The sequence below is a fragment of the Odocoileus virginianus genome, chromosome 27, assembly GCF_023699985.2.
Source record: "Odocoileus virginianus isolate 20LAN1187 ecotype Illinois chromosome 27, Ovbor_1.2, whole genome shotgun sequence".
Lineage (NCBI taxonomy): Eukaryota > Metazoa > Chordata > Mammalia > Artiodactyla > Cervidae > Odocoileus > Odocoileus virginianus.
The window spans coordinates 19,119,406-19,141,903 of record NC_069700.1 but is presented as its reverse complement, the minus strand read 5'-3'; the positions used below and the strand labels follow the sequence as shown (position 1 = coordinate 19,141,903).

Genomic DNA, 22,498 nt, shown 5'->3' with positions numbered 1-22,498 from the left:
TAGGTCGAGTTTGGCTATCGGACACCCGATGTCCTAACCCGGGCTGTGCCTCGCGCGCAAACCAAGCGAATGTCCCTCTCCTTCCACCGGGCAGCGAGGGGGCCGCGGAGCGGGGCGACGGCGGCTCGGCAGTGCGCATGCTCGCCGCGCCGGCGCAGGTTTCCGCAGCAGACGAGCAGCTCCGCTGCGGCGTCCGGGGTTTCCAGCAGGGCCGGCGCTCCCGTTCGCGCAGAGTCCTTGGCCTCGGCGGGCCCTCGGCGTCCCTGCGCTCCGCGAGTCCCCGGCCGCCGCCCCAGAGCGCCGCGATCTGGCCCTCTGCCCCGCGAAGATGGCTGCCGTACGCCGGGCCCGCAGTTACTGCCGCTGCCTGGTGCGCTTCTCCGACCGAGAACTCTGCTAAGCCCCGCTGCAGCAGACGGCAGGAGTAGACACCGGACTCGCAGCGCACCTCCTCGCGGGGGCGGTGCCGAGGGGGCGCCGAGAGCCCCTCGGCCGCGGCCGGCCGGCCAGCCAGCATGGTAAAGCGCCGAGGGGCTCGGGCGGGCGGCGGACGGGAGGACCCGGGCCTGCGGAGGGGAGTGGGGAGGAGGAACCTGCGAGGGGTGGGGTCTGCAAGGCTGCCACCATCCTGAGGTCCTGGCCTGAGGGAGAGGATGGTGGCAGCCTTGCCGGATCCCCGGAGTTACTTCCTGAGGAGCACCCCCGCACCCTTCCCCTCCACCCCACCCCCCAAGCTGGGGGCTCCAGGTTAGCAGAGAGGGATTGCTGGACGGCCGAGAGAAATGCCTCTCTTCGGCCTGCTGAGGACATTGAACCAATCTCTTATTAAAAGCAGCGAGCGTAGATTGAGGTGAGCCGTCGCAGTATCTGAAATCGGGAGGGAGCTTTGGCAAGTGAAGGCACTTGTTGATCGCCGCCTCTCCCCGCAAGAAACACAAAAACAAAACCTGCCCAGCGAGCCGCCGTTTTGGCCTTTTAAGGTGTCTTGAGTTTAGGACGCACCTGCCCCTGGACGCGGCGGTGCCTAGGGCAGGGTTTTGGCCGGCGGTTTGAGGGATTCTGTCGCATTTCGCGGCCATGAGTGGTCCAAGTGGAGAGACTGAAAAGCTCCAGAAGTTGACAAAGCAGGTTCCATGGAGCTATTGCGTGCTGGCACGGGCAGTCTCTGCCCCCTGCTACTTTGCTGTGGCCTCCAATAAATTGTCGACGCGAGAAACTTAACTCTGGCCAAGTTGAATCTTTAAGAGTGAAATGATACCAAACTCATTAGTTTATAGTAGACACCCAGTTGTTTAGGAATGTATGAATGGTTGAATGAGTTTATGAAGTCAATTTGGAGAGTATAAAAACACTAACTCTGCTTCTAAACTTTTAGAGATAGTTCTCTGACCAGGATTAAGCACTTAACCTTGGGTATTAATCCCATCTGTGAAACAGTAAAATGATGAACACATGAGCTACTCTGGTGAAAAGTGGTGTTAGGTCAAACTCAATTATGTAAAACAAACTGAAAATCTCTGCATGACAGCCGAAGACCTACTTATTGCAAGTGGTATTTGAGTTGAAAGATGCAGTAAAACCCCAAATTTGATTTGTTTTTGTCATACTGTCAAAATCAAAGTCACAGTGGATTAGAGCTCTATTATAACACAACTCAGGGAAGAAGAAAGATGCTGACAGTATTATCCGTTTCCTCTCTCCTTACCTCATCCTTGAGCTATGCATTATATATTTTCATGGCATTTTATTTGTTAATTCAGCCAATTTTTTGAGCACTTATCAGCCTGGCATAGTGCCAGACCCCAGATCTTGTTGCCAATGCACTAATTCTAGTGAAAGAGGTGAAATCTCAACAAAAGTCTTCAGTGCTGTGATACTAGCACAAGTGTATGGGAAAACAAAAGAGGCAAGTAAAGGGATCAGAAAATGTTTCCTACTAAGGCAGTCCCTGAGCTGAGTCTTGAAGGATGAGCAGCAGTGTCCGAGAGGGAGGAAGAGGACACTGGCATTCCAGATGCTGAGAGAAGTAGGGGGGGCGAGGGGGAGAGCAGGGGGAGCTCTTGAGGTCAGTGTGGGAGGACTGTTGGGTCAGAGGTGGAGGCTGAGTTACTGAGATACACCAGGGACTAAGGTCCCATTCCATTAGCTGTCCTTAAAGTTTACAGTAATAAAGCAGACCCTTATTTGGGAGAGAAATACACTTGTTAGATCTATAAATTCAAACTCTTTTATTGTGTAATTTGCATTAGTGATGTTCTTAGTAGAGAAAGTTCTCAGCTTAAAAGAGACTAAAAAAATGTATTTGACAATACTTATATTTTCCAGTTTTCTGGAAGCTCATCTGAGTCTCTGGCCTTTCTCGTTTATTTCTTCACTGACTCAGCCTTCCCAGAGTGCCAGGCACTTTAGCATATAGTAACTAGTTCGCCTCTTACAGGCCCCTCTGTCATAAGTCTGCTTGCAAGAGATAAGATGGGAAGCCAGGCTTGTTTGTGTTGTGCTGTGAAGTAGTGCAAGTGTATCTGATTGCTGTGCTCAAAGATAGGTGCTAATACAAACATCTTAGTCCCAGGAGCAAATTAGAACGCAAACGGTCAACTGTAAAATTTACTGTGTTTGGAATGAGTAACATTAAATAGATGGTATTCTTTTTATTTCTAACTAACCTTCTAGATCACTTCCCTGATTGCAGCATTTCTTTATAGGATTGAACACTTAAAGTGTTGAGCAAGTCTTATTTGCTAAGAGGTATGTTAGGTAACAGACTGCACCCGGGCAGCATTTCATTTTCAGTGGAAGGTAGGATTCAGTTTTATTTAGCAGACGTTTATGGAGACTAAAAGGATAAAATGGAAGGATACTGACCTGGGGCCTCTATTAAGTCCTAAGCCATGCACAGTAATTCCAGCCCTTTATTCCACTTTAGTCAATCCAGTATATAAAAACCTGGATTTATTTTTTAAAAAGGAAGGGACTTCTTTACAAAAACCTTCACTGTTAACATGTCTTTGATTTTAATGAGTTTTTCTAGTACATTTAAGATATTAACAAAGTCATTCACATCAATAACATTCTCGTTTATATAAAGAAAGGACAATCATATATGGGCTATATGTTGTTCAGTCACCCAGTAGTGTCTGACTCTTCGCGACCCCATGGACTGCAGCACGCCAGGCCTCCCTGTCCTTCACCATCTCCTGGAGTTTGCCCAAGTTCATGTCCATTGCGTCAGTGATGCCATTCAGCCGTCTCATCCTCTCATGCCCTCTTCTCCTTCTGCCCTCAATCTTTCCCAGCATCCGTCTTTTCCAATGAGTTGGCTCTTTGCCTCAGATGATCAAAATATTGGAGGGCTATATATCCTCTTTTAAATGACCCAGGAAGCAAAAGCTATTTGTTGAATTCTGTACTGCCACTAACTTACTTTCTGAAACAAATCTGAAACAAAGTGTTCTTTTTAACCACCTACCAAACATTTTAAGCTGGAGACCAGTGAAATAGTTTATTCTACAGTATTAAAAGTTAAAGTACCAGATCTTTCCAACTGGAGTCATTTACCTCATCTGTGAAGAATTTATCTAGAGAGAGACAACTATGTGTTTCACCGGGCAGATAGCTCAGCAGGCAGTGTAGGTTACCCAGGGAAACTGGTGTCTGCATATTCTTCAGCGTTGTTTCCCTTCTTAGGCAGAAGCTGAGGAAGACTGTCATTCCGAAGCTGTCAGGGAAGGAGATGATGATGATGAAAACGAAAGCCCTGCTGAGACGGATTTGCAGGTATGTTTCTTCATTTGTGCTTTCAGTTCTTATTCTGTCGGTTTCCATACATAAGCAGGAGTTGGTCATAATTACGAAGATTCTTAGGTCCTTATTTGCATTGACTGTAACTTGCACTTTCATACTGGTTTTTGAAATGCTTCAATTATAACTATGTTATGGATTTCTTTTCCTGTAAAAAGGAGTATCAGTGGCTACTGTGTCATTTAGTATATGGATTTAAAGTGTTCAAGGTATAAGCATGAGTTAACACCCATCACCTTAAAGAAAAAAATTGACAGATTTGACTGTCTAAAAGTTTGAGACCTATGTATAACAAAAGATCTTCTAAATCAAGAGAAATAATTAGTTGGAAAAACTATTTACCATGTAGAGAGAGAGGGTTGATATCTCTCATGTAGATATAATATCCTTATAAAATTAGTAAGAACATAAGATAGATAAAAACGGACAGCTAATGGAAAAAATTAATATATAATTATTTTATAATATATATAAAATTAATATATAATTAATATATTAAACCTTTATTAATTAAACATTTGAAGAGATAATCAGCCACAAGAAGAATTTTATCAGTCATTGATCACTTTTATTGATTAGTTATTGGGTGGGGCCCACCTGGGAAGAAGGTGTGGTCTTGCTGAGGCCTTAACCACAGGGCAGACAGCTGAGGGCTGTTTTTTGGTAGCACTGCCAACAGTTCCAGATGTGGAGGTGGGTGTCTAGGCAGCACACCAGAGCCCACCACACCAGAAGGCTTTACTTATTCTATATTTAAAAATTTGTTTAGTGACTCATATTTAGAACAAAATAATATCTTAAAAAAAAGAATGGTTATTACAGAGTTGAGGCTTACCCACAGAATTTTGAGATGATGTTTTCCAAGTAGAAAGCTTGAAAACATCTAAGTTTCGACCCTAAGTGATGGCTTATGTTTTCAATTCCAGTTAAAATTTGATTTCCCCATACCATTAGATTTCTCCTGTATAGAAAATCTTATTTTAGCAAACTTTCACTGTTTCTTCAAAGTCTTAAGCAAAAATTATCTTGGAAGATAACAAGTATTTAGTGGTAGTATTTTACTAATTTTAAGACCATGTTTTCTCATCCAAGAACATGTATGTTTGTGGACATTGGTGTTGGACTGTTGACAGATTGTTCCAGAGTTGAGCTCCTCTTCCTCGGCAGGTCCTAAGGCATCCTTCTCCCCCTCCCAGGCACAACTCCAGAGGTTCCGAGCTCAGTGGATGTTTGAACTGGCCCCAGGTGGGGGCTCAGGCAATTTAGAATCTCGACCGTGCAGAGCAGCGCGAGGCTCTTTGCAGAGAGCAGCGGACACCAGAGGAAAGCAGGAGCTGGCGAAAGAAGAAAAGTTAAGTGTTATGGGCGTTGTACATGGAAAGATGTGGACAAGTGTGCCAGTGTCTCCATCCCTCGGGACTTCTTGTAGGTCTTTAGATGATATATTACTCCTTCTTTGTTACAGGTACACAGTCTTGCTGGGACTCTCTAGTAATGCATATACCCCTGAGGTTCATTTGGTCTCTAAAAGATAGATTCCTTTGAATTTATTAATAGAAGTCCAAAAGAGGAAAAATTTGTTCAAATGTTAACACCTTCCCAAAGACCTTAATGTAGTATTTGGTCATATTTTGAGTTGAATAAATTTAGTGATGCAGTGATCACTTCCTTTTCCTGGAAAATTTCAGATGCTTTCTAGTGGTTCACCTCTTTCTAGTACTTGATCACACCCAGCACACTCAGCCCACCGATTCAGATTTCACCACTTCGGTCCCTCTGTGTCCGTGGTTGCTCACCTTCCTAGTATGATACAGTGTAGTGTTTGTGTGTAAGCTTGTACATCCTCCAGTACACGTTAAATCCTTTCTAACTTACTTATAATACCCAGTGCAATGTAAATGCTCTGTAAATAGTTACAAGTACAATGTCAGCACTACATAAATAGTTGCTAGTGCACAGCAAATTCAAGTCTTGCTTTTCAGAACTTTCTGGAATTCTTTTCAAACATTTCTGATCTGCAGATGGTTGAGCCTGAGAATGCTGAGCCCAGGGATGTGTGTGTGTGTGGGGGGTGACTGTATCCTGTTACTACACAGGGGCTGTCATCTTCACACCATTAGACCCAAGTTTTCATTTACAAAAATTTGCTGTTAAATAATCGACATTCCGTGACAACAAAAGACGTCCATATTTGTTTTATTTCAGTTTAGTTTGGACATACTCACAGGTTCATGACCCAGGAGAGTCTTGTGCACGCCTCCCATTCTCCCTTGGCGATGTTGCCTTCCTCATCTAGACTTATTGGAAGTAGATAGAACCTTGGTACAATCCACAGAGCTTATTCAGATTTTCAGGCACTTGACTGTGGGAATGTATATAAATAGTTGTCGGCAGCTTTATCACCCATGTAGCTTTGTGTAGCTACCACCAAAATCAAGATACAGAACTGTTTTGTCACCGCCAGGCCCCCTTTCGCTACCTCCTTAGTTACATGCTGTCTTCCCCACCTCCTCCATAGCCGTTCCTAACCACTGGCAACCTCTACTCTGGCCTCTATTTCTGTAATTCTTTTGATACTCAAGAAAATGTGTAATTCCTTTGAGATCCATTCCAGCTGTTGTGTGTGTCAGTAGTTTGTCTCCTTTTTACTGCTCAGTCGTGTGGCATGGGGTGTACATACCCCACTTTGTGGGACCACTCACCTGTTGAGGGACCCGTGGGTTTCCAGTTTGGGGCTGCTCTTACTGGAGCCACTATGAGTGCTCATGTGCAGGCTTTTGCATGAACATAAGCTTTCATCTCTCTGGCGGAAGTAAGTTCAGTTGCTGAGTTGTGTGGTAAGTGCCTATTTGGTGGAAAGAAACTGCACTCTGTTTTCCAGAGCTTCTGCACCATTTTGCGTTCCCCTCCAGCAGTGTATGAGTGACGTACTGTCTCCGCATCCTCATCACCCGTGGTGGTGTCATTACTTTTTAATATTAGCCTTTCTGATAGGTCATTGTGTCTCCCTAATGGCTAATGATGTTACAAAACTTTTCATGTGCTGTTTCCCATCTTTGTAGGCCCCTCTGTGAAACATGTTTGTCTTTTCTAATCAGATTTGCTCATATTTTTACTGTTGGATTTTAAGAGTTCTTTATGCATGCCAAATACAAGTCCTGTGTTGAATATGTGGCTTGTAAGTTCTTTCACTTTGTAGCTCGTCTTTTCATTTTCTTAAGGGAGAGCTTCACAGAGCGTAAGTTTTTAATTTTGATGAGGTTCAGTTTATCAACTTTTCCTTTTATGGATTGTGGCTTTGGTGTCAAGTATAAGAATTCCTCACCCAAGTCTCCCAGGTTTTTTTTTTTTTTCTTCTTTTTCTTTCTAAAAATTTTTAAAGTTTTATTTTTGAGTCGATCCATTTTTGAGTTACTTTTTTCTGTAAGCTGTGAAGTTGATGTTGAAGTTCACTGTTTGCCAGTAGATGTGTAACTGCTGCAGCATGATTGTTGAAAAGGCCATCCTTATACCAAACTTATTTTTAATACAGATTTTCAAATATTGTTTTTCTCTGTTTTTATAGGCTCGAGAACTCTTCCTAAAAGCAGTAGAAGAAGAACAAAATGGAGCTCTTTATGAAGGTAAAAAACTCAGATCCCGGGTCATCTTGTCATTACATTTCTGAATAACATCTCTTTGTTACTAACCAGTTTTTTTAAAAAACTGGAATGTATTTGCTCTTCCTGTATTTGCTGACCAGTTTTTAAAAAACTGGAATATATGAAAACATCAGTCTCTGTATATTTGAGGTTGTTTTTTTAAGGAATGAAAAATAAAAATTGTATTTTTATATAACCCATCTCTTTCCAAAAAATATTGCTAAGAAACATTGTCATATGGGTAGAATGAATAAAATAACCTTTTCTAATTTAGAGTTTAACATTAATTCTTCATTATTAAAGTCTTAAAAATATTGTTAGTCACTGAAAAATAGGATATGCCCCTTTTATAGGTAACTGTTTCTTCAGAGGAGGAGAATATAAAGGACAGGTTGAGGAGCATGTACATGTTTTCTCAATTTAATTTACATTTTATAAGAAGGAATACCCTTCAGCCTTTATTGTCTGTTTTGTTGGGTCTGTAGAAATAATGTAAGTAAACCAAGAGATGAGGCTGTTTACCAGATTAGGTTTATAATTAGGCTTTCATTTCATGATAGAAAGCTATTAATTGGGGCATGGAAAAAATGCTAGTGCTTGAGTTGTTGGAAAATGCCCCCCAGATAACATTTTCAGAATTGTTGCATTTATTTGCAAGTTTCTTCTAGTGATGTTTTACTCTGACATATGAAAAGGGCCCAAATGATGACATCCCTCCTCAGTCTTTATTAGTCTGTGAGAGTCCTATCTCCATGTAGTGTACAGTAACTCACCCCAAGTGGCAGAACATGGCAGAGTGGATGAACTGAATGGGCTTGGTTTGAGGGAAAAGAACTGATCACCTTCTTCAGCCCCAAGTTCTATGATCTCTCACTGGTCTTGTTCTAAACCACCTGGCCAGGAGATTTATTTAAAAAGAAGTTTTATAGGTTATTTAACTAAATAACAGGCAGCTGGAGTAAAGGAAGATGGAGTTGAAGGATAAATTCCAAAAAAAAAACAACCCCACAAAACCTTATTCTACTCAGGAGGAAGCATTTGATTTTCCTAAGCTCTGCACACCAGAAAGAAATTTGCTTAAAGTTGTTTTTGCTGGGGCTACAGCAGTGGCATTTTCAAAGCCTAGAGAAAGACTACTAGATATAAGATCACTTCTGACAGTATGTGAGAGGCTGAGGAAAAAGATGGGCTAAAAGATAAGGGTAAAATGCAATATCTTAAGTTTCTGTAACCTGAGTGCTTCAGAAAAAGACTATTTCTGAACTAGTAGGGTTTGAAAATGAGTTTGTTCACTGCTCATGTTGCATGTAGAAAAGGGAAATTTGGCTGTTTGTAAAGAAAGTTACCAAATTAAACCACAGTTAGCATAATCAAAGGAAATGACGAAAATGTGTGGTCATAGCTAATTTAGCTTTATTTCTTCTTTTAGCCATCAAGTTTTATCGTAGGGCTATGCAACTTGTACCTGATATAGAGTTCAAGATTACTTATACCCGGTCTCCAGATGGTGATGGCGTTGGAAACAGCTAGTGCGTATATAATTTGATAGACAGTAATATATAGAATTTGTTAAAGTTAAGCGTCTTTGCCCTGTTGACTCTTAACATGATAAGAAGACAGTGCTAATTCTGTTAAGTTTCACAGTCTTTAGTATGAAGACTTGTTTATAAAGTTGTGGACATTTTTTAATTAGGGAACTTTTAAGATTAAAGTATAGAAATGCACATTTTAAACAGATATAACAAAAATAAGGTAATGAAAGTTTTTTTTTCTTTTAATAAAAGTAGTGATTACTGAAAAGAGTAAATTAATGGACATGTTTCAACTTTCTGAAATCTATAAAGTCAAAATGATTAAAATGTAATCAGGCCAAAGCTGAAAAAGGTTAATAATGGTTGAAATTGGGTACTTGGGGTTTTATTACACTAGTCTTTTCTCCTTTTGTATCTGTTTGAAACCATACATATTTTAAAAGGTTTTTTATTAGGAAAATGCTAGACTCTAGTCAGAGTTGGTTTATAGATAGAATATTGTTAAGACTAACATCTCTTTAAAAGCACAAGGGCCAGATATAGGTGCTTTAGTATGAAGACTTGTTTATAAAGTTGTAGAAATTTTTTAATTAGGGAAATTTTAAGATTAAAATATATAAATGCACATTTTAAGCAGCTATAACAAAAATAAGGTGATGAAAGAGTTTTTTCTTTTTTCTTGTAATAAAAGCAGTGATTACTGAAAGGAATAAATTAACATATTTTTAAGCCAATACTTTGAAGTTGCTTGTAAAAGAAACCTAGAAAAGTAGAATTTTTGTAATAAGATATTAGTCAGTATTAGACAGTTACCTTGTTATGAAACAGTTAAGAAGTTACCTTTATTGATAACTTATGCTGACTGCCTTTTTTAACTGATTATAGTATTAACACTTAAGCTTTGACTAAGCCATATTAAAAATATCCCATTGAAGTCAGCATTTGTTGCCTGTTTGAACTTTGGTGCTAATAATAATTGTTCACCAAATTAGACTTAACAACATGAGGTAGTTCATACTCAAAAAGACTTGTGTGATGTTTTTCTAAACCTTCTTTAAATTTAGGGAGAGTCGTTTAGACCCAGGTCTTAGCCAGTTTTATAAATAGATGCCAGGTGCTGTTAAGAAAGGTATTAAAACGTTAAAGCAGCATTTCTTTCTCTCCCATCCTGTCATGCAGACCCAGATATTCTGAAAATTCTTTCAAAACAATAGTTGTTTATTTTCTTACCAGAACTAATAGGCCCTAAAAGCCTCTGCTGGTTTTTCGCCTCCTGTAAAGAGTTGGTAGCAGAGCCCTGCAGTCCCTCCAGCCTCAGCCACATGTCCATTGTGTTGTCTTTTAATAAGCCCTTCCTGGTTTTCTAACTTCATCCTCATCCAGCTTTTTTGTAAGTCTGATCATTTTTAATGTTACCCTCAGCAAAAATGGAAAGCTAGATATTTTCTAGAACTCTTAACTACCCATTTGTTTATGCTGATAGATTACTCATGGACCCTGCTTTTTAAAATTACATATTTTCCTCTAAAGGAAGGGTTATAAGGCACATATATTAGAAAGCCTTCTTGGTAAGTAAGTATCTCAGATGATATCTGTATATTTTTTTTATTCAATTAGAATGGATTATGGTCACTTAAAAGGCTATATTTACATATGACTTAAAAAAATCATTTGAAATTCTTTTTTACTAATTCATGAAATCGCTTCCTTATCATAAAACTAATTAATTAAATCTCAACACCTATATCCAAAAATTCTTAATTCTTCCTCTGTGGGAATTAAAATTGCTGAAGCTCTTTTCTTCAAAAAGTTGGTATGGTACCCCTTTGCAGGGCAGGGTAAACTTTTACCATGTTTTTGAAAAAGAGTAGTAAGTTTGCTTTTAGATGACTTTCTAAAGCAAATTTGAAAGTACTTTGAAAAACCAGTTTCTAAGCTGTGTTGTGTAGACTGGGGCACTGGGTTTATTCACCTCCCTTCTTTTCTCAGCATTGAAGATACTGATGATGACAGCAAGATGGCAGACCTCCTGTCCTACTTCCAGCAGCAGCTCACGTTTCAGGAGTCTGTGCTCAAACTGTGTCAGCCTGAACTCGAGAGCAGTCAGACTCATATATCAGGTGTGACTTCATGCTCCTTGTAACTCAGAAATACTTTTCCTTAGATTTAAGTTTCCGAACTTATAAAGTCAGGTAACTGTCATACAGTTGCTTTAGTTCCAAGTGTAGTGGGGGGTCTAATTATAATTAATTTGTGTAGACAAATAAGCTTCTCAAGGTCTGAAGTAGGGTGGAATTTGTAGTGTAGTTGGTCGAGGATACCATTTTCTTTACAGTGATGGTCTCAGAGGGTGCATATCTTTAGTTGGTGGGGCAGCTCTAAGAAAAGTGGAGAAATGCTGGTATCTTCAGGCACTTTAGCCAAGTTGGACAGTCGTCCTAAAACAGGCTGAGTGTTTAAAAACTAATGTTTTCTCTTCCTTTTCATGTGTTTAGTGTTGTTTAATTAGCTATGGGAACTTTTCAAAGGAGGACAATTGAAAATTTTCAAGGAGATGAAAATAATTTTTTAATGTTAGCATATGCAGTGCAGATCACACATATGTATACATGCTAGATTATTTTTTCTAGTATTTTTATATATCTTGACAATGAAATGACCTTCCACGGGAGAGGGAAAAGTAGCTTCAGAGATGTTCTATACTGAAAAGACAAAGATATTTGTGTCTTGATGTTAGAAGCCATTATTTCTTTTGGGTAGTTAAGTACACGTCTCAGCTCTTATACGATCTAAAAAGTGGTTTATAAAATTTTTGGAATAAAGATACCTGCACTGAGTCAAGTGACGGATAGGAAGGAGAGGAGAGTCACTGAGGATGGTTTCCTTTGCAGCCCTGCCGATGGAGGTCCTGATGTACGTCTTCCGTTGGGTGGTGTCCAGTGACCTGGACCTCAGATCATTAGAGCAGTTGTCACAGGTGTGCAGAGGATTCTATATCTGTGCCAGGTATTTACTCTTTTTTTTTTTTTTTAAGCAACTCTGACTGTGGTGAAAAACATGAGAAAGCAACCAGTGAACTGGGAAAAAATATTTTCAAACCAGATATCTGATGGGGATTGCCATCCAAAGCATATAAAGAACTCATACAACTCAGCTGCAAAAATCCCCAAGTAACCTAATTAAAAAATAGGCAAAAGACCTTAGATGTTTCTTTCAAAAGAGATATTCCGTGGTCAACAGGTACACGAGAAGTTGCTCAACATCATTAGTCATTAGGGAAATGCAAGTCACAACCATAGTGAGATATTAGTTCACACCTGTTTGAATGGCCATCATTCAAAAGACAAGAGATAAATGTGGATGTTGGTGGGATTGTAAGATGGTATAGCTACTATGGGAAACAGTATGGAAGTCCTCAAAAAAGTAAAAATAGATTTACTATATGAGCCAGCAGTTCCACTTCTGAGTATATATAAAAAGGAAATGAAAACGCTGATTCTAAAAGGCGTCTGCACCTCTTGTTCATAGAAACATTATTTCTAGTAACCAAGACTTGGAAACAACCTAAGTGTCCACGGATGGATGAATGGATAGAGGAGATCCACATATATAAACAGTGGAATATTATTGAGCCTTAAAAATGAGTAAATCCTATTGTTTGTGACCACATGGATGGACTTCTAAGGCTTTATGTTAAGTGAAATTAAGTCAGACAGAGAAAGACAAATACTATATGATTTTATGTATAGTAATCTACATAGAAAAACAGAATGGATTTGTGGCTACCAGAGGTGAGGGAATAGGGATTAGAGGAAGATGGTTAAAAGGTACAGGCTTCCAGTTTGAAGGTAATTACTAGGGATGTGATGTACAACCTGATGGCTATGATAACCATCACTCTATGATAGAAGGTTGTTAAGAGAGTGGGCCCTAAGAGTTGTAATCACAGGAGACCTTTTCTTTTCCTTGTTGGATGAAATGGATGTTAATGGATGTTCACTAAACCTATGGTGGTTTATTTCACAATAGATGTTAATCAAACCATCATGCTATATACCTTAAATTTTTACAGTGATGTATGTCAAACATTTTTCAATAAAACTGGGGAAAAGTTATTCTATATTTTTAAAATCTTGCATGTGAAGAATAATTGTAGTTTAGTATAATATTTAAGACAGGTAATCTTTTATGAGGGCTAAGTGCCTTATATAAAAATATATATTTTATCCTTAGCATCTAGAACATTCTTTAGGTATTTATTTATTTTATTTATTTGGCCTTGCAAGGTGTTAGTTGAGGCACTCGGGAACTTTAGTTGTGGCACTCGAACTTTTAGCTGTGGCATGTGGGATCTAGTCCCCTGACCAGGAATTGAACCTGGGCCCCCTACATTGAGAGCTCAGAGTCTTAGCCACTGGATCACCGAGAAATCCCTAGAACTTTTTATAATTTTGGTTCTTAAAATTCAGATGCATTGTTTTAAAGTAGCCTAATTTCAGTTGAAGTCCTGTCTTTTGTGTAAAACATTTGAATTGCTTGAAGGCTTTGTTTTTTGATAGTTCTGTGTGCATTTCTATTTAACAAGTACCTGTCAAGCTCTCTAGTTACTCCATTAATTTTTCTTTTAATTATGCATGAGAAAACATTTTAAAAAGGGAATTAAAACAGATCTTCAGGGGTAGGATAAAACTTGGTTGCAAAAGTATTCATTAAAAAATACATTGCAGTGTGTGTTTGTGGGATGTCTCTTTTTGCAGTCTGGCTTCTGTATAAATAGTTCCTATGTCTTATTTCAAGTTACAGATGAATTTAAAATTATTTTGTGTTGTGTTAGAATCAAGTCAGTTGCTTTGCCTTTTGCAGTAATCCTATAACAAAATCTTGTTACAGTTAGGGTTGGTGCCATCTTCAAAATCTATCTCCAGTCTGAGCATTTCACTGTTTCTCTAAGTACCATTTTGGCTCAGCCACCATCAGGCCTGCTCTAGATTATGGCATTGGCATCCGGTGTAGTCTCTGGACTTCCACTCTTACACTCGAGCTCATTCTCCCTGGACCAACCAGAGTCATCTTTTAAAAGGATCAGTTATACTTAGAACCGTCTAGTGGTCTCCTCTTAGCTCAAACAGCCACTGCCTCCGTCAAACCTCCCCCTCATCTGTCCCTAACCACCTCTCCACGGGTGCAGTCTGCTCTTCACCCGGTCACTTTGCCGCAGCCACACCATCCTTCTTGCCCCCTACTGAGCATGCTGGCCGCACTCCAGGCCTTGGGCCTCGCCTGCTGTGGCGTCTGCCAGGATGCCCTGCCTTGTCCCTGTAGACGCCTGCCTGGAAGAGAGAGTCCGTTTCCCAGCCCCCTTGTCTTTGTCCTTCACCCAGCTTGCTTTCTTCTCACACTGAGCACACTGCCTAAAACTTCTCTCTCATTTTCTTGTTTTTCGTTTGCTCTCCCTGTAAACAAGCGGGGCCTCTGCCCTGTCCATCAGTCTGTCCCAGTGCCCAGCATGGTGCCTGGCCGGAGCGCAGCCAATGTTGCTGAATAGAAGATGCCTGTTGGCAGGAATGTTTCTCTTGTCTGAGTGCAGATAGGGGCTTACCTGGTAAATATATTGATGGTGTGCATTTATTCCCTAGAGACCCTGAAATATGGCGTTTGGCCTGCTTGAAAGTTTGGGGCAGAAGCTGTATTAAACTGGTTCCGTACACATCCTGGAGAGAGATGTTTTTGGAAAGGCCCCGTGTTCGATTTGACGGTAAGTTGAACTCTTTAGAGCAACAGAGATCTGTTGTGCTGATTTTGATAAATACATGTCTTCATTTTCTATATCAGACCTGAGTACTATCAGCATATTTAGAGGAAACCACAGTAAAAATAAAGCTGGAAACCTGTTACATGATGGTAGAAGGTTTTTATTAAGTTCTTTTTAAAAAATCTGTTTCTTTCTGTAGGCGTGTATATCAGTAAGACCACCTATATTCGTCAAGGGGAGCAGTCTCTTGATGGTTTCTATAGAGCCTGGCACCAAGTGGAATATTACAGGTACAGCTGTAGTAACTCAGTGAAAATTTTCTCTCTCCAAGTGTTAGTGCGTTAGTTATCAGACATTGGTTTTGCGTGGCTTTTACATTTATAGACAAAATGGCCCTCGGTGTTTTTATCCAGTTTATAACAGGAACTGCAGTCAAAGAGCCAAAAGGTGAAGATAGATCAGGGAATTCCCCTTGGCCTCTAGATCGAAAATTACTTTGTATTTTGGAGCTCCTCCTTGTCTTCTGTCTTATCAGAGCGCTTGGGCTGCTATTCAGGCTCATCCTCACCAGATATCCATGTCACCGAGGAACAAGTCTGCTGTGCTGACTATTGTGGAGTAGACAGCATTGGGCCTCACTCTTGTGTGACGTTAGGTAGTGCTGTAGGGAGAAACACGCAGAACTTTAACAGAGCACTGTTTAATCCAATTTATTTCTATTAAGTGAGTGACACTAAAAGTTCTGTGGCTCCCTCTAAGGAAGGTAATAAAATGCTCTGTTTCTCTGCTTCTGGCCTCATGGGTCACATTCGTGTCAGTGATGTTTTGCCAGTTCTTTGGCCCATGGTATCTCCCTTTTGGTTTCACAGCAGTGCATAAGTAGGTCTGGAGACCAGTAAATAGGGACACATTTCATTTTCACGTGTGGTGTTTTGGTGTCTGCCTTGTCTTGCAGGTACATAAGGTTCTTCCCGGATGGCCATGTGATGATGCTCACCACCCCCGAGGAGCCCCAGTCCATTGTTCCGCGCTTAAGAACCAGGAATACCAGGTAGTGTCTTTCTGTAGTTTTCTATCCGGTTCACATTTTAGGTGGTAGCTTGCAGATTATGTAACTTAATACTGGATGATTAAAGAAGCAATCATCTGGGCTTGTGAAAAATAACTGATCCTGGGACTTACCTGGCAGTCCTGTGGTTGGGACTTGTGTTTTCACTGCTGAGGGCCGTGTTCAATCCCTGGTCAGGGAACTAGGATCCCACAGACTGTACAGTGTAGCTCCCTCCCCCACCCCCGCCCTGCCCCAACAACAACAACAAAAAATACCAATCCGTGGGCCTCTCCCTAAATGCATCCTTCAGTAAGTCTGGGGCCTTGGAAACTAGGTTTACTCACATTACCTGATTGCCCTCAGGCTAATTGAATGAACACTTCTAACCCATTACTTTCTCAGTTACTTAAATATACATAACGGATAAATAGATTTAAAGTGTTTTTTGTTTTTACTTTTAGAACTGATGCAATTCTACTGGGTCATTATCGCTTGTCACAAGATACAGACAATCAGACCAAAGTATTTGCTGTGATAACTAAGAAAAAAGAAGAGGTAAGTATGCCAGGTGGAATTGACAGTTTTCTTTTAATTTCTGTACCCTTCTCATTCAAGAGTTTCATTAAAAATTTTTTCTTAAAGTATAGTTGATTTACAGTGTTGTATTTGATTATTCAAGCATTCTCGATTAGAAAGGATGAAATGTACCCTTTCATAATTTATACTGTTACACAAAATGGGTGTTGACTTAACAGCATATCTCTGAAGACAGCTGGAAGGTTTCTAAAATGTGGTTACTTTTTATCGGATCAACTTATTTGTTCTCTGGGTTTCCTTTTCTGGTCCAGGTTTTTTAACACATGAAAATGTAAAGCCAGGATTTCCTGTGAAATAACTAGTACAATTATATATGACTGTGTTTTTGGCTTTTCTCATTTTGAATCATAGGAGATTTTCTTTCTAAATTGTCTCATATGGATAATTCTTTCACAGAGATATTTTTAGAATTTCAGTTTCTACTGGAAATAAGCTAAAGTGAGATAATTTCCTTCTTCCTGTTCTTGCAAAAGGAAAAAAATGCCAAGCAAATACAATGGCAGAATCATGACGTTCCAGAGTATTTTAAACTCTCTTATCAGATTAAGGGACTGATTTTCTCCAGCTTTTCCCCATGTGCATTTTTTAAACTCTGGTTAAAAACCACAATGTGTACCCAAGAAGTTGTGAGCTAGTTGGAATAAATATTTCTCTTATAATTAATATAGTTTTTAAACAAAGTTTCTCTTGTGTTAAGTCCCACTCCCCACCCCCAGCAACCACATATGGGAATATTTGTTGTTCAGTTGCTCAGTCCAACTCTTTGCGACCCTATGGACTATAAGCATCCCTATCCTTCACTGTCTCCCGGAGTTTGCTCAGACTCATGTCCATTGAGTCGGTGATGCCATCCAACCATCTCATCCTCTGTAGTCCCTTTCTCCTCCTGCCCTCAATCTTTCCCAACATTAGAGTCTTTTTTTCCATTGAGTCAGCTCTTTGAATCAGGTGGCCAACATATTGGAGTTTCAGCTTCAACATCAGTCCTTCCAATGGGAATAGTTAGTCCTTCATCCGTGAGTCCTGTGGCCCTTCGCTGTGGCTTCTCCAGCTCCCTCTGGCTCCTGGAATCAGGGGCTACAATCTGAAGGGCAGAGATTCTTACTATCATGGTGATCATGGCTTTGAGTTTCCTGAGATCAGAGCTGGGGAGTTAAGAGGCCCCCACTGTTAAAATGTTACCTAATAAGAGAGTTTAGGCACTCCCACGCTGATGACCAGTTTTCACTCCAGACTATGACATAGTGAAAGCGTATGTAGTGTCGACATTCTCATGTTTTAGCAACATTCACAGAAGTGCGGTTCCAGTGAACCTTGTCACATCTGTTTCTCTGTAGACTAGTTTTCTGTTATTGCAAAAGATAAGTCATACTCTGTGGGGCTCTTTCTGCCCCAGTGTTTTCGAGTAGAAGGAAATATTAGGCCTAGAGATAGACGGGAGTTTGAGTTCCCATCTCTGACACTGACCCTGGGTTGCCCGTCCTGGGTCCTCATTCCCTCAGCCATCACACAGCTACCATGCAGTTACATGCCATACCTAAAGTCGTCATCCCGATTGAGATGATGTGATGGAGGGAAAAGCCTTCTGCTTTTAGAGGCTCTCATGTATTTCCAGGCACACATACACTCATACACATAGGTCTATCTAGTCAAAGCTGTGGTTTTTCCAGTAGCCATGTATGGATGTGAGAGTTGGACCATAAAAAAGGCTGAGCACTGAAGAATTGATGCTTTTGAACTGTGGTGTTGGAGAGGACTCCTGAGAGTCTCTTGGACTGCAAGGAGATCCAACCAGTCAATCCTAAAGGAAATCGGTCCTGAATATTCATTGGAAGGACTGAAGCTGAAGTTCCAATACTTTTATTACCTGATACCAAGAATTGACTCATTTGTAAAGGCTCTGATGCTAGGAAAGATTGAAGGCAGGGGGAGAAGGGGACGACAGAGGATGAGATGTTTGGGCAGTATCATTGACTCGATGGACAAGAGTTTGCGCAAGCTCCGGGGAGCTGCTGATGGATGGAGAGGCCTGGCATGCTGCAGTCCATGGAGTCACAAAGAGCCAAACACGACTGAGCGACTGAACTGAACTGATACACATTGGCAGTTGATAGCCAGTGTAGCTGTCTATCCTGTGTGTAGATAACTATGTGACTTAACACGTTGCTCAGGTGTTTCCGTATAGATGCGGCTCCATCCGTGTCTCTGTCCGTGAAGTGAGGCCCCACTGTTGCTCACGCACCTCCCCTCTTACAGAAAGCACTTGACCATAAATACCGGTATTTTCGCCGTGCCCCTGTGCAAGAAGCTGATCAGAACTTTCACGTGGGGCTACAGCTGTGTTCCAGTGGCCACCAGAGCTTCAACAAACTCATCTGGATACACCACTCTTGTCACATTACTTACAAGTAGGTGAATGCCAAAAAAACCCCAAGGGTACAGACTCCCTGTGCCCTTCCTGCCCAGCTGAGGACTCAGGTAGGGTTTGATTCCTGAGAGTTAATGTTCAGTCACAAAGGAAAACCACAGTATAATCTTCTGCAAACCAAAGAAATAGCCAACCTGAAGAAAACTAAAAGTGGGCCAGGTGGAGTGTCCGGAGCTCCCCACAAGGGTCCGTGGACACAGAGGTGGGCACCTCCCCTGACAGCAGCCCCCGTGAGTCTTGCGGGGCCTGGTCTCTAAGCTGCACGAGTGTGATTTAGTCATTGACTTTCCAAGGCAGTTGTGAAACACCAGAATGTCTTTCTTCTCCCATGTTTCAGTCTCATCCTTTTCCACCTTATTTCCATTTGGTTTATCCCCAGGGATTATACACAGATTTTAAAGTAAGGTGTAGTTAGGAAAGGAAGTCTGCTGAGATGATCACCAGTGTTTCAAAGCCAAATTAGTGGTTCCTGTTTAAAGCCATTAGTTGTTCCTAACTTTAAACTTTTTATCCTGTGAGTTAGGATTTACTAGTGTGAAACAGTGAGTGAACAGATGAGAGTGTGTGAGAAAGGAACAGTACTGAAATGAGTAAAATGTGAGAATCAGGAAAGTGAAATTTCAGTTCATGTGGTTACTGATGTTAGCTGTTGTGAGGCTTGAAGGAGTATTGGTGTGTGCCCGAGGGTCATTCCATGCCAGTTGAGTCCAGAGTTCTGAGAGGCAGGTTGGAGGTCGGTCGCCTTCCATCAGCCTCTCTAACAACCTCAGCCAGGTTGCTGAAAGCTTCCTCAGTCACGTCACCTTACGAGTAACTCTTCCCACTCATCTGGGAGGTCTTGATAGAAAGACCATTTTTTCTTGCTTCTCTTCCTTATCTACTGCTCCTCCTGTCTTCTTTCTGCTTCTCTGAATAATTGTGAAGTAGAATTCTTTTTTTTTTTTGTTTCCAAAGAAACCAAACCCAGAAGTAGAGCCAAGCAAATGATATTTATGAAGTCAGTGGAATTTTCTGTTTTTGTTTATTTCTTTTCTTTTTTTTTTTAGGAGAAAAATAAAAGGCTGTAGTAATATGTCACCTGCTTCCCCCTCAACCTAAAATTATGCTGTTGATCATGCAAATATCAAATCATTAAATTTTCTTCTGGGATTATAATTCTTTCTAAAATACATTTTAATAAGAGCCATAAAATGTCTAGAGCCTTTGATTTAGAAATTGTTCCTTGGGAATCTTTTCAAAGGGCATAATGAAAAATATAAAAATCATTTATAATTGCCTAACACTGAAAACTAAATCCTCCAGCAAAGGGGGAATTAAGTAAATGTGGTAAAAGCAGAGAGTGAAATATTATGCAGCCACAAAAATGGCTTCTGAAGAATATTTAATGATGTGAGGCAATGCTTTATGTCATGATGTATAAAACAGCGAGATGACCAGCGGAGTAGGACCTCAGCAGTGAAGTTCAGTATCAAAGTTGAGGCCCTATGTGAGTGGGAATGAGTGATTTTTCTTTACACTTTTCTAATATTTTTCGAATTTTCCACAATGCACCTATTTTATTTAGAATTGACTGAAATGAACTAAAAATGAAAAAAAAAGGCTAATGCCTAAAATTAAACTCCCCCCCCCCCCACTAAATGTAGACAAGAATTTTAAATGAGCTGAAATCTCCTTATGATGAGTGACTGTGTGCTCTCTTTCCAGATCTACTGGAGAGACTGCGGTCACAGCATTTGAAATCGACAAGATGTACACGCCACTGCTGTTCGCCAGGGTGAGGAGCTACACCGCCTTCTCGGAGAGGCCGCTGTAGCCCTCACATCCGCCCCCACCGCATTGCATGAGTAAAAAGTATATAGAGAAACAGAGCAACCTAAGTTATAAATGTATATATATATATGATATATATATATGGAATTGGAACTTATTTTACATTGTCGGAGTTCTTTCAAGAAGAGTATTGATTATTTTTTTTATTTAAAGGGAAAGTTGATTCTTGGGGTGTTTGTTTTGAAATTAAGTTGAAATTATTTTAAGTTTCAGGACACTTATGTTGTAAAAAACCACATGAGGTTTTAAATCATGCCCTTTTTCAAGCAAACCTCAGAGCAGGCTTCTGTCACATAGGCCGCCTTCTGACCGATCAGCCCAGTATTGAAACGCGTCAGGGGAGCACCCCCCGTGGGATTAGCATCTATTTCACGCATGACATAGCGTCTTTTAACTAAAAGCTCAAAATGTGAACCCCTGTTCTGAATTTGTTTGAAACTGTTTGACCAGTGAAGATAATAAATAAAAGGTTTCTTTCAAGAAAATGTATTTGAATAGCCTTTTTCAAACGTCAGAGTAATGAACGGTCCTAAGGCAGCCAGCGAAGGCTCACAGATAAAGGAGTCATCTCAGTCTTCATAGGCAGCCACAGTCTGTAGTGTCTGAACTGGACCCCACCCAGGCCCCCTACAGGTGTGTGACGTTAGGTGAGAAGGGAGGACTCCCTCGGGGCCAAGACTCTGCAAGAGCAGGAAGTGAAGTGAAAGTTGCTCAGCCGTGTCCAGACTCTGCATCCCATGGACTGTAGCCCACCAGGCTCTATCCATGGAATTCTCCAGGCAAGAATATTAGAGTGGGTAGTCATTTCCTTCTCCAGGGGATCTTCCCAACCCAGGGATCGAACCCAGGTCTCCTGTATTGCAGACAGGTTCTTTACTGTCTGAGGCACCAGGGAAAGAGCTGGAAAGGATCCTATAAACCCAGGCCTAGCTCCTCCAGATCTCAAACTGGGAAAATGCCGATCGGGTGTCCGCACTAAATTCGGCATCAATATGGTGCGCGCGCCCGGCTTCCGGGAGGAAAAGAGCCGGCCCTGACCTGTATGTTGGCACCCTAGCTGCAATGCTGAGTATTTCATTTCAGAGTTTGTGTCTGGCACAGTTCTACCAGGTTCAGATTTGGTTTTGGCTCAAATACAGCTCAAGTCTAGTACTGTGTACTTTCAGAAGTTGACACCTGCCACCACGGTTGCTTTCCAAGTTCAGAGTGACATTAAAAGATTCTCGTAAGTTCCTACAATTCAGTGTGGGGACTGCCTTTTAAAAAGTAATGTAAACATGAAAACCAGACTTCCCTGTCCATTCAGTGGTTCAGAGACTTCATGCTTCCAATGCAGGTTCAATCCCTGGTCAGGAAACTGAGATGAACATGCTGCAAGGCACAACCGAAAAAAAAAGATAACCATCCAGTCAGTATGTGTTTAGGGAAAAGCATTCCATTTAGGTTGGCTTTCTGCAGCGGCTTGAGAAATGAGGAATGCAGTCATATCGCAAGAAAGTGCAAGCCGGTGAATTCTGTGCCAAGCTCAACCTCCAGAGGAATGGGTGAGCCAAGACTGGAACTAATTAACAGTTAGGCTCAGTGCCTTTGTGACACATTCCCTGATTCCGCCAGGAAGTGTCCCTTTTTTGTTTTCCCAAAATACTCCATATTCCCACTATCCCAGCAGTTATCACACTGTTGTTGTTTTTTTTTTTTTTAACATGCCAGCCTCCCTCCATAAAACTGGGTTCTTTGAGAACAGAGGGCTATTTCTCCTAAATTCCTGATCCCAAGGCACCCCTGTGCTGTGAACATTAAATGAAGTAATCCCTAGAAAATGGTGCACATTCCAATGGGGCTCTAGAGCTTCCAAATGAACGAATG

General features: G+C 41.0%; 1 protein-coding gene across 1 annotated transcript; it reads left to right on the top strand.

Moving 5' to 3' along the window:
• The first annotated feature begins 191 nt into the window (after positions 1–191).
• On the top strand, positions 192–21,117 carry FBXO9 (F-box protein 9). The gene is made up of 13 exons (XM_020902716.2): positions 192–518; positions 3,688–3,777; positions 4,998–5,153; positions 7,367–7,424; positions 8,872–8,971; positions 10,964–11,094; positions 11,866–11,980; positions 14,611–14,729; positions 14,926–15,016; positions 15,682–15,777; positions 16,239–16,332; positions 18,631–18,782; positions 20,507–21,117. The coding sequence occupies exons 1-13, from the start codon at positions 516–518 to the stop codon at positions 20,613–20,615; spliced, it is 1,314 nt and encodes a 437-aa protein (XP_020758375.1). The 5' UTR covers positions 192–515; the 3' UTR covers positions 20,616–21,117.
• The last annotated feature ends 1,381 nt before the right edge of the window (positions 21,118–22,498 follow it).

Bases quoted from the DNA above. Each gene is read 5' to 3' on its own strand.
- FBXO9 (XM_020902716.2), top strand. The intron at 7,425-8,871 runs GTAAAAAACTCA...TTCTTCTTTTAG, and splicing joins AAATGGAGCTCTTTATGAAG to CCATCAAGTTTTATCGTAGG. The intron at 11,095-11,865 runs GTGTGACTTCAT...TTTCCTTTGCAG, and splicing joins CAGTCAGACTCATATATCAG to CCCTGCCGATGGAGGTCCTG.